Source organism: Pteropus medius, unplaced genomic scaffold (assembly GCF_902729225.1).
Source record: "Pteropus medius unplaced genomic scaffold, Ma_sr-lr_union100, whole genome shotgun sequence".
Classification (NCBI taxonomy): domain Eukaryota; kingdom Metazoa; phylum Chordata; class Mammalia; order Chiroptera; family Pteropodidae; genus Pteropus; species Pteropus medius.
The window spans coordinates 9988784-10003296 of NW_024354503.1; the positions used below are offsets into that span (position 1 = coordinate 9988784).

General features: G+C 35.1%; 1 protein-coding gene across 8 annotated transcripts in view; it reads left to right on the forward strand.

Moving 5' to 3' along the window:
- The first annotated feature begins 4188 nt into the window (after window positions 1–4188).
- Window positions 4189–14513, forward strand: part of TRMT11 (tRNA methyltransferase 11) — a 143630-nt gene continuing 133305 nt past the window's right edge. For 7 of the 8 annotated variants that reach the window (XR_005651119.1, XR_005651120.1, XM_039854814.1 and 4 more), the window contains exons 1-3: window positions 4189–4341; window positions 10204–10269; window positions 12287–12360. Coding sequence is in view for 6 of the 8 variants with exons in the window: in XM_039854814.1 (XP_039710748.1) it covers window positions 4270–4341; window positions 10204–10269; window positions 12287–12360 (212 nt within the window). In the remaining 2 variants the exon portion in view is untranslated. Of the gene's footprint in view, window positions 4342–10203; window positions 10270–12286; window positions 12361–14513 lie in introns of those variants that run through there. The other variant, XM_039854818.1, reaches the window with a different exon arrangement.

A 14513-nucleotide genomic window follows, 5' to 3' on the forward strand; every position in this document is an offset into this window, starting at 1 on the left:
TTCTGGGTCTGTTACCTTTCCTCATGAACTTTAAAATCAGTTTGTCAATATCCATAAAATACTTGCTAGAATTTTGATGAGAATTGCATTCACTTTATAGATCAATTTGGAAAGAACCGATATTCTAATAATATTCAGTTTTCCCTTCTATGAACATGGAATATCTTTCTATTTATTTTATTCTTCTTTGATTTTGTTCATCAGAGTTTTGTAGTTTTTCTCGTAGAGAGCTTACACATGTTTTGTTAGATTTATATCTAAGTATTTTATTTTGGATGGTACTCATGTAAATGGTGTTGTGTTTTTAATTTCAAATTCCAGTTGTTCATTGCTGGTACATAGGAAAGCAATTGACTTTTGCATGTTAACTTTGTATCTTGCAACCTTTTTAGTTTCAGGGTTTTTTTTTTTTATTAATTCTTTTGGATTTTCTACATAGATAATCATATTATCTGTGAACAGTTTTGTGTCTTTTTTCCCAATCTATATACCTTTTATTGTCTTACTGCATTAGCTAAACCTTCCAGTATAAGGTTGAAAAAGAGTAGTGAGAGGGGACATCCTTGCTTTGTACTGATCTTAGTGGGAAAGTTTTGAGCTTCTCACTATTAAGTATGATGTCAACTATAGTTTTTTTTTTTCTGTAGAAATCCTTTAATCAAAAATTTGATTAAGTTTAGGAAGTTCCTATCTAGTCCTAGTTTACTGAGAGTTTTTAACATAAATGTGTGTCTGATTTTGTCACATGCTTTTTCTGCATCTGTTGATATAATGATGTGATTTTTCTTTTTTAAGTTCATTGGTGTGATGGATTATATTAATTGATTTTCAAACGTTGAGCCTGCCTTGCATATCTGGGATAAATCCCAATTGGTCATCTGGACTTTTAATAGTACTAAAAACAGAGGTTCGAATGAAAGATGTTTAATAAATTGGCTGATCCTAATGTATGAAGGAGTTCACGGTTAAAGATGTAGACATACGTCTTCTTCATATACGAATCCAAGGTCAAGAGCCTATTTTTTTTATTGCAATACTCATACATTTCTAGATTTTGAAGTCAAAAAGTCATCTACAAACATTGACTCCCACACTTTCATTAAATGCCCATTACTCCAGTTCACTAAAATGAAGCCAATATCTTTTCTCTGTTTATGAATCAGATTTTTTGCTAGCAATAAAAATACATAAAACAGATCTCTGATTCAGCTTAAATAAATGAAAAATAAACTTTCTATCTTAAAATCTCAATCTTATTTCAAACAAAAGAATAAAATTAAGGACTGGCCCATAGAGGAGAAGCATCCCTAATTTTGGCAGGCTCTAGGTTAGGCTCCTTTTGGAAAACTGTTACAGCCAGTTGCTGAGGTATGGGGACAGTTGTTCTCTAGTCTTGCTCAATCAGGCTGCCATCTTACATCTGCCTGGAAATGTATGGCTCTTGACTAAATTGTTGCAGCACTGAATTGTGGCAACATTAGAGTTTAAGGATGAACAGGAGAGAAGGCTGAATCTCCAGCCCATTTCCCTTCACATTTTTTTCTATGCACAGAACGTTTTTCACAGACAGCAAATTAGTGGGCCTCGTTCACAACTAGGGCTTCAGATTTCCTCTGGGAGGTCTTTTGAGCAGAGGACAAGATCTACTTCCCTCCACTTCTGGAGATGTTGCTTGTTGGAAATTCGACCTCAAGGAGCTGAGTCATACTTAAATCAAGTGCAGCTGTTTAAGTTTGAACTAGGGCTTAGAGTCCCAACTTGTTTGGTTTTGTATCTTGAGAGAACCCAGTGTTCTCTCTTTCTGAATTATCTTCATCTCATGAAATTAGAACTCCCATAGGAATGCTTCACTATAGTGAAATCGTAGTTCTTATATTTGTTCTAATAAAACGTTATTCTCCAAACTGTTCAAAAACCCCTTGTTTTTTACTCACTGCAAAAATTTTCTGCTCTTAACAAATATGAACATAACTTCTCTCCTCATTGGTGTGCAAATCCCTATGGTTCTCTTTTCAAGTGTTAGATGCTCAGTCTGATACAGATGTGTGAGCAGTTTTGACATTACGTATGACCTGTGTTGTTAGGAACCATTAACTTTCTACTAATATCCTTTCTTAAATGACTACATCCTATTAGTCTCAACACTATAGTGGCATGTTATAACCAGAACTCAACATTCTCTCCAATTCCTAGTCCTTACCTCCCAGGAATACCTGTTTTTGTTTTGTTTTGTTTTGGTAATCAGAAGCCTGTACCAGAGACTATAATGCTTGCACAATAGTAATTTCACAGGAGGAGCCAAGTCTGTAAGAGGTCTGACCTGGTAGACGAAACACGGATGGAACTTTGGATCAGTTCCCAGAAGAAAGACTTATGATCCTCTTTGCCCCTTCCAGTACAAATTTAAGAATATTGCAAATCTCTAGATGCTAGTTTGAACAACAGCTTTTAAAGTTCATACTCTCCAGCTACTCCTTAACTACTCTAGTAAGCTCAAAGACATTAAGCAGGTCTAGCTGTGAGTCCTTCAAAGGCAATTTAATTGATTTCAGAGTAGTTCCACACTAACCCTAATGGCCTGTGCAGGGTTAATTTCTACTTCAGACCATGTATCCAACAGTATGAGGTTCACGATGTAGGCATTCTCCTGCTTATTTTTGAAGTGAAGAATTAGTAAGATTTGGTCACGAACCTTAGCTCAAATGATACCTGTGAAAAATCAGTGAAATTTGAATTCATCTGGGTTCTTGTAGGCCCTGTATTCTCATTTGCTGTCTCTGCACAGCATCATATTAATCCTGGCATGACAATCAGCACTCCTGATGTCCTTTAAAATGTTGCCCCATCAAAATCTCATGTGTTTAGTAATTCTGATAGTTTGGGGAATGGGGTATATCAAGCACTGCATATCCTTCCCTTAGCATTTTCTTGGTTCTGTCGTACCTTGGCCTTTCTTCTCAAAGAGTAAATAATTTACCTTTCATGTCTCAGTATTTTTATACCTTTCTCTGAAGCCTGGGGGCCAAGAGACATCTATGCTTCTCAGAGACTCACTTACCTCAGTGAACTTACCAAGACATTTTCCTAACAAAGGCAGATTGCTTGCTAAGAGGAATATATATATATATATATATATTTAAAGAAAAAGCTCCTCTCTAAATACGATTTATTTACCCCATACAATAATGCCAGGTGTTATATTAAACACTTTATATTATTTCCCTTAATCGTAACAATCTCTTGAGGGAGGCAATATTTTTCCATTTTAGATAAAACAGGCTAAGGGAGACTAAGAAATTTGCTTATGAGCTTATAGATTGTAAATAGTGGAACAGAGGTTTGAGGCTAAGACTGACACCACAGACACAGTTCTTAAACACTACAACTAAGCATCAACTATATTCCTGGCACATGATACCTGGAATATGTAGGATACCTGCTCTTTTGTACTTTACACAATATTAAGGTGGAATGTAAAAGAGCGCTCAATAACATAAAGAATTCAGTGCTCTCAAAAGCCACAAGATATACATAGAATATGCAAATTACTAAAATTTACGAATATGCTGCTTAGTTTAGATGCTATCCTGAAATCTGTGCAAGTGTGACTAGTTAGAAGCAACTTCTATCATTGTTTTAATATAGTTGACTGTGGACTGTTCGTGTGTGACATCACACCTAGTAATTACTGAATACTTTGAGGACACTTTTGTTTTCTGCGAGGTACAGAATAAACCATAAGAGATGATCTCGGTCCTCAAGAGCTTATTCTAATTGGCTTACAAAGTATGTATCCATGAAAAGTTATTGCAAAAATACAAAAAGTATACTAAATATTAAATGAGTGTTCCAGGTAAGTCAGTCCCCAGAGCCTGGAGTGGTCAGAGAAGACTGCACGGAAAAGGTGAAATCTCAGTCCTGTTTTGAAGAACTAGGGTTTGAAGAGCTGCAGAGATCGCTGGAAGTGCAACTCAGGTGGCAGGACCACTGGGAACTACATTGTCTTATCCCGACCTGCTCCTGAATACAAGGCAGCCTCTCACACCAGCTACTCGTACTTCGTAACCTCAACGGGAGAGCGAACAGCCGAGGTGAACAGCCACTCCAAGAACCTCTGTGATCCAAACCCACGCGGGAAAATCCGGGGCGCGCCTGCCTCGCCGAGCTTCCGTTTCCGGCCCTTTAGGCTCCGCCTCAGCGGAAGCACCCTGTCGGGGGGAAAAGGAGTAGACACCGCGCGGGCGGCGCAGGCGCACCGTGACGGCTGCAATGGCGCTACCGAGCCCTCTGAACAGGTATCTGCTGCTCATGGCGCAAGAGCACCTGGAGTTCCGCTTGCCGGTGAGTCTGCACAGCCCTCCTCAACTTCCGACCGGAGAGGGCGGCGCGGTGAGGGTGGTGTGCGAGTGGAGGCGAGCCGCGCACCCCGAGCACGCAGGGTTCTGGGGTAGGAGGGTTGCTGGGCGGGATATCACGCGTCCCCAGTCCCTCCCCTCCTGGGACAGGACCGAGCCTGGCGGAGGTTGCGTGAGAGAAGGCCATGACGGACTTTCCCAGCCTTGCTAAACCTTTTCATTCCTGCCTCTACCCGTGTGCCAGGTACCAGATTTAGGCAGGTAAGACCCATCCTCCAGGAACTCTTCGTCTAGCGGAGAATAGCCGACAGAAATGCTCAGTGTGCAGTGTTTTAAATATTAAGTATGCGGGTCAGACTAAGTGGGGGAGGTGGGATGATGGTGGTGGGTGGTAGGACTTAGGTGATGGAGAAGTTGGGAAAAGGGTTTGTTTGTTTATTCGTTCGTTCGTTCGTTCGTTCGTTCATTCATTCATGAAACAGTACTTGTTCGTTCGTTCATTCATTCATGAAACAGAGTACCTGTTCATTCATTCATTCATTCATTCATTCATTCATTCATTCATGAAACAGAGTACTTGTAATTGAAAGTTCCTGACGATGGGGATATAACGGTGATAAAGACAGTTTCTGTTTTCAAGGAGCTTACTCTTTAGGGAAAGGGCTGTGCAGATGCATAAACGTAGCATTATGAAATAACGTTGGTAAGTGCAGCCATAGAGAGATGCACAGGAAAATATGAGAACACAGAAGGGGAATCTAATCCACCTAAGAGGTGGGGGATGTTGGCTTTGCAGATGGATTACACAAACTGTAAAGGATGAGTAGGAGTTAGCCAAGCCAAGGAAAGAATAAGTAAATTAGAATTACAAGCTATTTTTTATTCCTGGATTATGAAATATGTAGCCAAGAGTGACAAGAAGAGTGCAGTAGAGGTAGATAGGGGCCAGAAAATGCAGAGCCTTGAATATCCTGGAGCTTGGAAAGAGAATTTATTCAAGTGTTTTAAGCAAGGAAATGACAGAATCAGATTTTTCTTTTAAAAGCATGTTGGCAGCAGTATGAAGAATAAGTCTAGAATCGGAGACCAGTTAGGAGTCTGTTGGAATAGTCTTGTTAATAAATTTAGAAGGCCTGAACCAGGGCAGAGGGTAAGAGGATGGTACAAACTGGGAAAGTAGGTGATAAAATAATCAAGGATAGATAATTGATTGTGGGGGAAGAGGGACCAGTCAAGGGTAAGCCCTGGTGAAATGTAAAATAGAGAGTGCAGGCAGATGTAGGATTTAAAATTTTGTTATTGCTGAATTCGATGTGCTTGTGTAACAAGTGAAGATGACCAGGAGGCAGTGAATATATGAGTATATTAATAGAGAATGGTTTAGACTGGTAATAAATATTTGGGAGTCATCTGCATATGAACACTAGGAGAAAAAATGAAATTATTCAGAGAAAGCATAGTGTCTAAAGAGTGATGAGTCAAATACAAGTCCTTGAAAGTTTTGATATTAAGGGAACGTGAGAAGAGAGGAGATCATAAAATAGGCAAGTGTCAGAAAAGAAAGTATGTGAAATTTTGCAGAGCTATTCTGTAGGGTTTTTATGGGAGGAGGTCATGAAAAATGAGGAAGGGGCGATAGAGTAGACTACACTTAACTGAGCATAAGAAGGGAAAATAAGAGATTAATTAATAGTTTGAGGGGGACCTAGTGTCAAGGGAGGATCCCTCCCTACTTGGAGAGATTGGTATGTTTATAGGCTGAAGGGGTTGGGGAGATGGATGTAAAGGCACAGTGGGAGGTCTTGGTCTTTTAATAAATAGTAAGAGAGAGTGGGTGGGTGTGGGGTAGCTGCCAGAGGGGCTGTTATTCTAGGTAATGAATGAGTTAAGGTTATTTCTTGAGAGATAGGGGGCTAAGCAGTTTTATGGAGAAACAGAAAAATAGTAAAATTTGAAATCGTCTTTGAGAGCAAAAGTCAAGCTGACAAGTTAAACCAGTAGAGAACACAGGTGTTAGAGCAATGCTGAAAACTCAGCTGATAATGAAAATCATGTGTTTGTAATTGTGCCAAGAGTTTGTGATTTTTCTTCAGTTGTGCTCAGCTGATTGGCCTTAGGAGTTATGAAGGAAGATTGTGGCATAGATTCAGGATTAATGTTTTGCTGGCCAGGTGCATTGGCAAGATAAGAGTCCAAAGGTGTAGAGTTTCACGGAGGAAGTGATATTTTAATTAGATCTTAATTGATCAAGGAGATGGTCTGTGAGTGAAAAGAACTGGAAAGCCCACTTGAGTGAAAAACCATAGCAAGTGTATAGGCACAGATGGTTATGTTGGTGTGGGGTATGTGGGAAGGGAGGGTGAAGCAGTAGGCAATGAGGGAAGAGATGTGAGTGGGTAGCATCCAGATTTTGGAGAGTTTTGAGACCATTGCAAGGAATTTGGATTTTAATTTAGATTTAATGGGGAGCAATTGACTTTTTTTCCTTTTTTAAGCCAGGGAGTGACAAGTGTTTTTCTTTTTAAACCAGAAAGTGACTAGTAATTATTCATGTTATAGAAAGATCATTTTGGAGTATCAAGGAAAGGATACCACTTAGAGGATACTGGAGTGGAACTAGAGAGAGGCCAAGGAGGGTGAGTGCCTGTATATAGTCAGACAATGGGATGAGAAAGATGTAATTAGGTTGCATTCTTTAAAATAGCATCCCTAGTACTTGGTGATTTGATCTGTTTCTTCCTTCTTAAACTCTTCTTAGTTACTGTCTTACCCTCCCAAAAGCTTTCCATACCTTAAGCAGGTATCAAGTTTTTCTAGTTCTCAGCAGGAGTCTTAATCTGAATTACCTAGTTTGCCAGTCACTGGAAATGGAAGTCCTCTCTCATCTTTATTTGTTTTCCCTGTTTCAGTACTTAAGTCAGTTTCCATTGACCTAAAACTGAAGTAATCTTTTCCTCCCCTGTACTTTAATATAATACTTTTTTGCTTTTACTTCTTTAAGAGCACTCGCTGTTTTATGCCTCACATTTCAGATACTAGGTTAAATGTTATGTTAGTTCTACTAGACCTTAAGCTCCCAGGGGATAAATATATATTTTTACATAGTTCAGTGCCTTACACATATTGTTTAATAACTATTGAATCGAGTGAAATAGGATACCTTTGTGAAAGGCAATCAAAAGAACGTTTTATACTTTTAGGTCCATCTACTATATTATAACTGCTGCTCGGCAGGAGAGCTGTAATGAGTAGTTCTGCCTTTATATTTTAAAAGATTAGACAGCAAATGTGGTCCAGTTTTACGTTGAGTTATTCAGGGCCAATTTTAGTTGGCAGCTGCCTTATTGTACTAAAAGTAAAGTTCAGATACCTGGATTTTATTGCTGGTTCTGAAGCAAACTAAATGGATGAAAAAGTGGTTGAAAGAACTGAAAAGCTCATGTGAATTAATGCATCAGGAATGCTCCAGATCATGCTATATTTTTATATCCAATGTCAAATATAAATTTTTTTTGTTTCTAATGTAGCAAGATTCTCAACTGGAAAGTGAATTTGCCGTAAGATGAATAAAAATCTTGTGTTTTGAGTTTTGCTTTTTTTGTGTAGGTTGATGGAGTAGTTAGTTTAATATATGTTTTGCTTTTAAATATGACACTTGGGTTATCACATTCATTCTCACTTTTAAGTGATTGCTTTCTGAATAGTGGAGCTAATGCCATGCCATAAAACTTCCAATAATCCTTCACTTTTTAAAAAAACTTATTAGAGGCTTTGTATTTTAGCTCATTGCTGATTTTAACAGTGTATTTAGCAAACCGTTTTAAATGTTTTAAATGTAAAGCTGATTGCACAATATGTTTTAATGTAGAATGAACAATAGCCATTCTGTACTAGGTAACTTAATCTATAACTTCATTTTTTCTTTTAAGTATTCTAACTCTGTCAGTCTTTCTTGATTTCTTGAACCACTGGACTTCAAGGAAAGTGTTACAGTCATCATCATCTGGATTCCTTTAATAACACCCCAGGTTCTGTGCTCCTCTCTTTACAGATCTCTTTACCTCATGAGGCACCTATGATTCTTATTTTACAGATGAGGAAAGTGATAGTCACAGGAGTTAAATTTCTTGTATAAAACCACATTGCTACTATTTGGAAGAACTGAAAACCAAATTGTGGTCTGACTCCCAAGTCCAGTGATATCTCCTATTCAAATTTGTGTCACCTATGTTGCAAAATAACTTGTGGGCTACCCTCTGATTTACTGATAGTCCATGCTAGTCAACTGAATTCAGCCCCTTCCCCTTCCAATACCAGGGACTTTAAAAAAAAAAAAAAAATTTGTTGCATAGACAAAAGGCAAAACAGAAAAGGCACTAGTTACTGCGCAAACCTCCCATTCTTTTGGTTTTGAGGTGGAGAATCTTCATGGTCTGGGTGGCTCGTGATTTATTTGGTGTTGAAGGCCCCTTCTCCTAGTTGGGAGGAAAGAGGATTATAGTACCCAGCAGTGGAGACACTTGTGTCTCATTAGATTATCTCCTCTTCTGTAAAACCTACACAAAGGAGTGGGATTATACCTGTTTTATGTTATTTGGGGATACAAAATTTGTTAGTAGTACAAATCATAGAATTTGTATAGTCACCTTGCATTTATCAGAACATAGTGATTGCTTCATAGAATATACATACAACCTGAACAGATTTCAGCTTTGCTTACATGATGTTTTTAAAGTAGCTATTGTGTTCTCTTTCTAGTTTTGTAATTTATTTAGAAAGGAGATTAACTTACCATAACTTGTGCTTAGTGAATCCACAGCGATGCTCCCTAGTTAATCTCTTATTTCTTTTTTTAATTCAACACTTATTCATCTAATTAACTGACCAAGACAGCAAAGTTAATTTACAGTGAGACTCTCTTCATTTTTGCCTGATATTTGGTAAAATTATTGTTTTTTAATCATAAATTTATACATTACTAATGATTGTAGTTTCTAGAGACAGAATGGTTCCAAATATGGTTTGTAAACAAATAGATTAAAAATATTGTGCTAGTAATAAAAACATTAACATAAATTTAAAGTAACTTTTTTTAATCAGTTGACAAACAGTACAACATCCAGTTGAGCAGTAGTAAAGGAAAATTGATACTCTCTTGCTTTATAATTTAGGACAGCCCTTTAAGAAAGTATTTTGGCCATCTAAACTATAAGAAGGCATGAAAATTTCATATACCTGGATATAGTAACTCTACTTATTATGACTCTATCCTGAAGAAATAATCCAAAATATAGAAAAAGCCATATACTTATGAAATGTGTATTTCAGCCTTACTTTAAACTGATAAAATTAAAAACCACCCAGATGTCCAGCCTAAAGTAAATTCTTACCTACTGAATTTGCTGTCCTGATGCCAAGGAAGAAATGTTTATGATATAAAGATTCAAAGAGAGTAGAGAGTATTCTAAATGTGCTTACACATGTTATTCCTTTTCTAAACATCTTCAAATCATTTGTGTACTTACCCATTTTATTTTTATTGATACAGTATCAAATTTATTAATTTATAGTTTTTGTGATCTGTTTTTATCTTTTCAAAATCAGGGCCTTTTTTGATCAAATCTTTTGGCAACTCTCCTGTTGCATAAAATTTCTCAGAAATTACTTAAATTTGTGACTAAAATTTTTTCAGAATCCAAGTTGTAATTTGTCTGGTGTTGAAATTTAAATGCCTTAGGTAGATCATTAACCCACTCTTTAGTTTTTAATTGTATTATACCTATATCTTTTAATAGACTTTGAGTTCCCAGTGTTAAAATGTATTCTCTCTATAATATTTTCAATATAGGAAATAAAGTCTTTGCTTTCACTTTTTGGAGGTCAGTTCATCAATAGTCAGGAAACTTATGGAAAGGTAAGTTGAATTCATTTTTTTCATTAGATCAGTTGTAATATACTTGTTAATAGAATCTTGGATTTGAATCTTAAATTTTTATTTGCGTTATTATTTATAGCTGTTTCTAGAGGTAATTGAATAAAAAGCGTATTGGGAAAAAATTTGTGGTTTTGGAAAGTAATGTAGGTTTATTTCCAGTATTTGCTTATTTATAAACTTTAATTCAGTTTTGCCATAATTTGTATCTGTTCCTTCATTGAAAAAAGGGCTGTCTTCCATTGATGAGAAGTATAGAGTTAGAATTTAGCTGAATTTCAAGCTTATATATTTTTTTCTCATGTACTTTTTAAAAAAAATTTATTTAAATTAGTTTCAAGTATACAGTATATTGGTTAGACGTATATATAGTTCATAAAAGATCCTCCCAATTGCTCCCTCCCTCCCCTAGACTTATATTGGTACTCATTTTAAAATTTGAAATTGTGCACATGTAAGATTGTGAACTTACGAGCTTTGTATTTTGTATTTGATAGTTTATCAGTCTATTAGAGAAATTTGGGAATAGAAAAAGAAAAAAATCATTCACAATCTTTCCTCCTTGACATGACTTATATTTTAAGGATGCTGCTTTCCATTCTTTTTTCATAGACGTTTTCCCTCTCAATTGTAATGCTGCTTAAGAACTTCTGCAGTCTCTTCTTTACTGGGTGATGTTAATATAAGCATATGTTGCTACATAGCCTTCATTGCTAACAGAGCTGTATAATAGTTTCCATTGATTAGCTCTACCATAATTTATCTAATGCTTCCATTTCATTCAAGTTGCTTTACATTTTTTACTAATAATAGTAATACTAAGATGACCATCTTTTTTTTTCTGTTTGGATTATTTTGAATTTTTTGAGGATAGTGTAAATACTGGGAGAAGAAAGATTGGGTGTGTCAGGGAGGGTTTCTTGTAAAAGATGAAAGTTTTTGATGTTGAACTTGTATGACTTTCTCTTATTGAGGAAAGAGGAAAAGAGGGAGAGTGTGGTTATAATCGTGTGATGAACTAAGGTTAGGGTCCTGCTGGGTTTTGCTGTATTCTGGAAAAGTGCCTGTAGTCTTGAGTCTTGAGAAAGGGGATTGGGAAATCTCCCTGATGTACCTGGAACTTTTTTCCTTAGATAAGATAATAAAAATTAACTTAATAATTTTCCATCATAGTTATTTCAGACCACCCACCCCTCATCCAGGTGGCCAGAACTACTTAGAAAAAGAGGAATCAGTCAAAGAAGCACATTACTTAGAAATTAGAAATAAATTAGTTATATTAAAAGGAATGATTAGCAACAATAAAAAATTCTAAGATTATACTTTGGGATATTATGTGCGTTAATTCTTTTGGTTGAACTACATAAGAGAGCAAATACAAAATTAACCTAAAGTTTAAATAGCCTTAAATTTGCTGCTATTTTCATTTATAGAGTTACTTACAAAAGTGTTCTGACATACTATATTATCCTAATAGAGTACTTATTAATTTACTTTTTTGCTATTAGAACAATTTTAATTTTTTTAAGAGGAGTATCTGTTTATTAACATTGCAGAGTAGACATTTTCTGGAATACCAAAGATTTTTCAATTTGCACATATTTCTATTTTTTTTTTTTTTAATTTTTATTTTGGTGACATTGGTTAACAAAATCCAGTAAGTTTCAGGTGTACAATTTAACAGTAAGGCGTATATATATATACATATTGCATTGTGTGTTCACCTCCCATAGTTAGATTTCTTTCTGTCACCACATATTTGACCCCTTTTACCCCATCTACCTCCCTCCTGTCCCCCTACCCTCTGGTAACCACTAGCCTATTATCCATGTGTCTCTGTTCGTTTGTCCTAGAACAATTTTAATTTTGATTTGAGTCAGAGCATGTATTCTTACTTACATAAAAGTAACAAATAGGAATCTCTCCTTATTGACTTGAATAAAGCATAGGAGATCATAAAACCACTTAGAAGTAAGTTGTATATTGTTATATCTTTCAGTCTCCTTTTTGGATTCTTAGTATTCCCTCTGAAGATATTGCAAGAAACTTAATGAAACGGACTGTGTGTGCCAAGTAAGAGAAACTTATGATGTTCTCCTGCATGAGTGTATCCCATACTTCTCATACTACTCTGTCCTACTTTTTGCTATACGAGCGCAAAGTATAAGGGATTCATTGTTGAGGGGAGCTCAGTGTAGCTTGCAGTTACCTGCATTTGCCACTGGATGGGGTCGGGGAACAGAGGAGAGTTACCTGCTAAACGTGAGGGTGAGAAAAATCTCAGTGGTGAAATGCAGAAACGCTTATTTTGGAATAATTTTTTAAAATTTTTATATTAAGCAGGACTATGGTATAATATGTAAATGAGATGTTATTATATAGGATAAATGCCACATTTAATTATAACCAAAATATTGACAATCTAAAAGTGTTTTTCTTATTTTTTTATTAAACTTATTGGGATGACATTGGTTAATAAAATTATATAGATTTCAAGTGTACAGTGGTTTTAGTTGGATGAGCAGATCAGTGAAGTGTAAGATGACAAAAACTGAGGACTGCCATGAAATATGTTTTACTGTTTTATTTGTTAGAGGAATCTGATGATCATATCTTGGTAGAGATTAATGTAATGATGTTGTTCATTGTTTATACTACTTGAGTGTTTTCTAGATTTTATCATTGGCATCTGCTCTTTTTTTCATTTCATTTCTTCCTTTTTTTTTTCATTATTGGAAAAGTTTCTGTCTTTGAAAATTAAACTTTTCAACTAGCATCTTAAAAATTAAACAACTGATGTTTTCCTTGAGTTGCTTTTTTCCCCCTGAATATTTTGGCAGATTGCTGAACACCTTCTTTCCTTAGAAATTATAATATTTAACAATGCAGTGAAAATAAGAATTTACGTATGTCCAGTTTAGCAACTCTTTATAGCATATGTAATTGCCGTATTATTGAATAGATTATACCCCCATATTTAGTTAAATTCATCCTTTTGAAAACTAGGCATAGTTCTAAATCTCATCTCTTAAACTGAAGCTTGTTAGTGGGTCTAACTTATTCAATAAAAATGACCAGAAAATGGAAACAACTAAAAAACACATCTTTAAATGATTAGTACTTTAAATAGCATATTAATATTGTGGCTCTAAGATGTGCTTGATTTCCAAAGATAAGGCATATTAGGTTTAAAATAGCTACATGAGGACAGTAACTTGTCTACTTCCTTCAAAGCTCATAACTTCTGATGCACATATTTGATTAATGACACAATTAATAATTGTGCGATGATTGTATAATATTGTATATAATTTTCTTGACTTCTTTTTATTATCTGTATAGCTAAGGTTATACTTTAAGTGATAGATAAGTAAGAGTAGTATACTGTAGAGGCCTTCTCTCTATAAATTTAATAGAAAAGGAAGAATTCATTTTCAAAGGATAAAAGTTACAATTCTAATTATAGTATTAATTGTTCCAGAACTAAAATTGACTATTATAAGCATAGATTCAAAAGTAATTTAAATTCAAATTTTTTTATGGTAGAATAGGGATTGAAAATTAATTTTATTGATTTATTGTTAACATGTAATATTTTGAGCATACCACAAAAAGAATGAAAAATATAACAAACACCTAGGTTTCTCTACCTTGTTAGGTCTCAGCATTTTGAGATATTTGCCATAGCTTAAAAAAAAAAAAATTTTTTTTACAGAAACCATTGATGCTCTCTCTGTACCTTTCCCAATTCCATTCCCCTTCTTCCCTCAAAGGATAATTTCTTAAACCATTTTTACTTATCAGAAAAGTTTTATTATTAGTGCTCTAATCAGTGAAATATTTTCATCATGATTGATTTTATTTTGATAAATCAACATCCATGCTTATTTATATAGCACTCATGAGAAATATGGCAATTCATATTAACTTAATAATCTCTAAAGTAGAGATCATAGTAGTATAGTTTTATATATGAAAACTATTTACTTTGAAAATCTAAATCATAGAAGGTATTACTATAAATTAATGTTCCAGTTATAACTGAAGCTTTTTATTTTGTCTAACTTTTATTTTGAACATTAAAGGTACAAATTTGTTAATATGTTATATAAATTCTTTCTGTAAGAGGATATGAGTGTTATTTCATAATTTATTGGTTCTAGGTTTTTATATGCATAAGTTCATATATTATACTGTATAAAGGTTAATAAGGGATAATTATGATC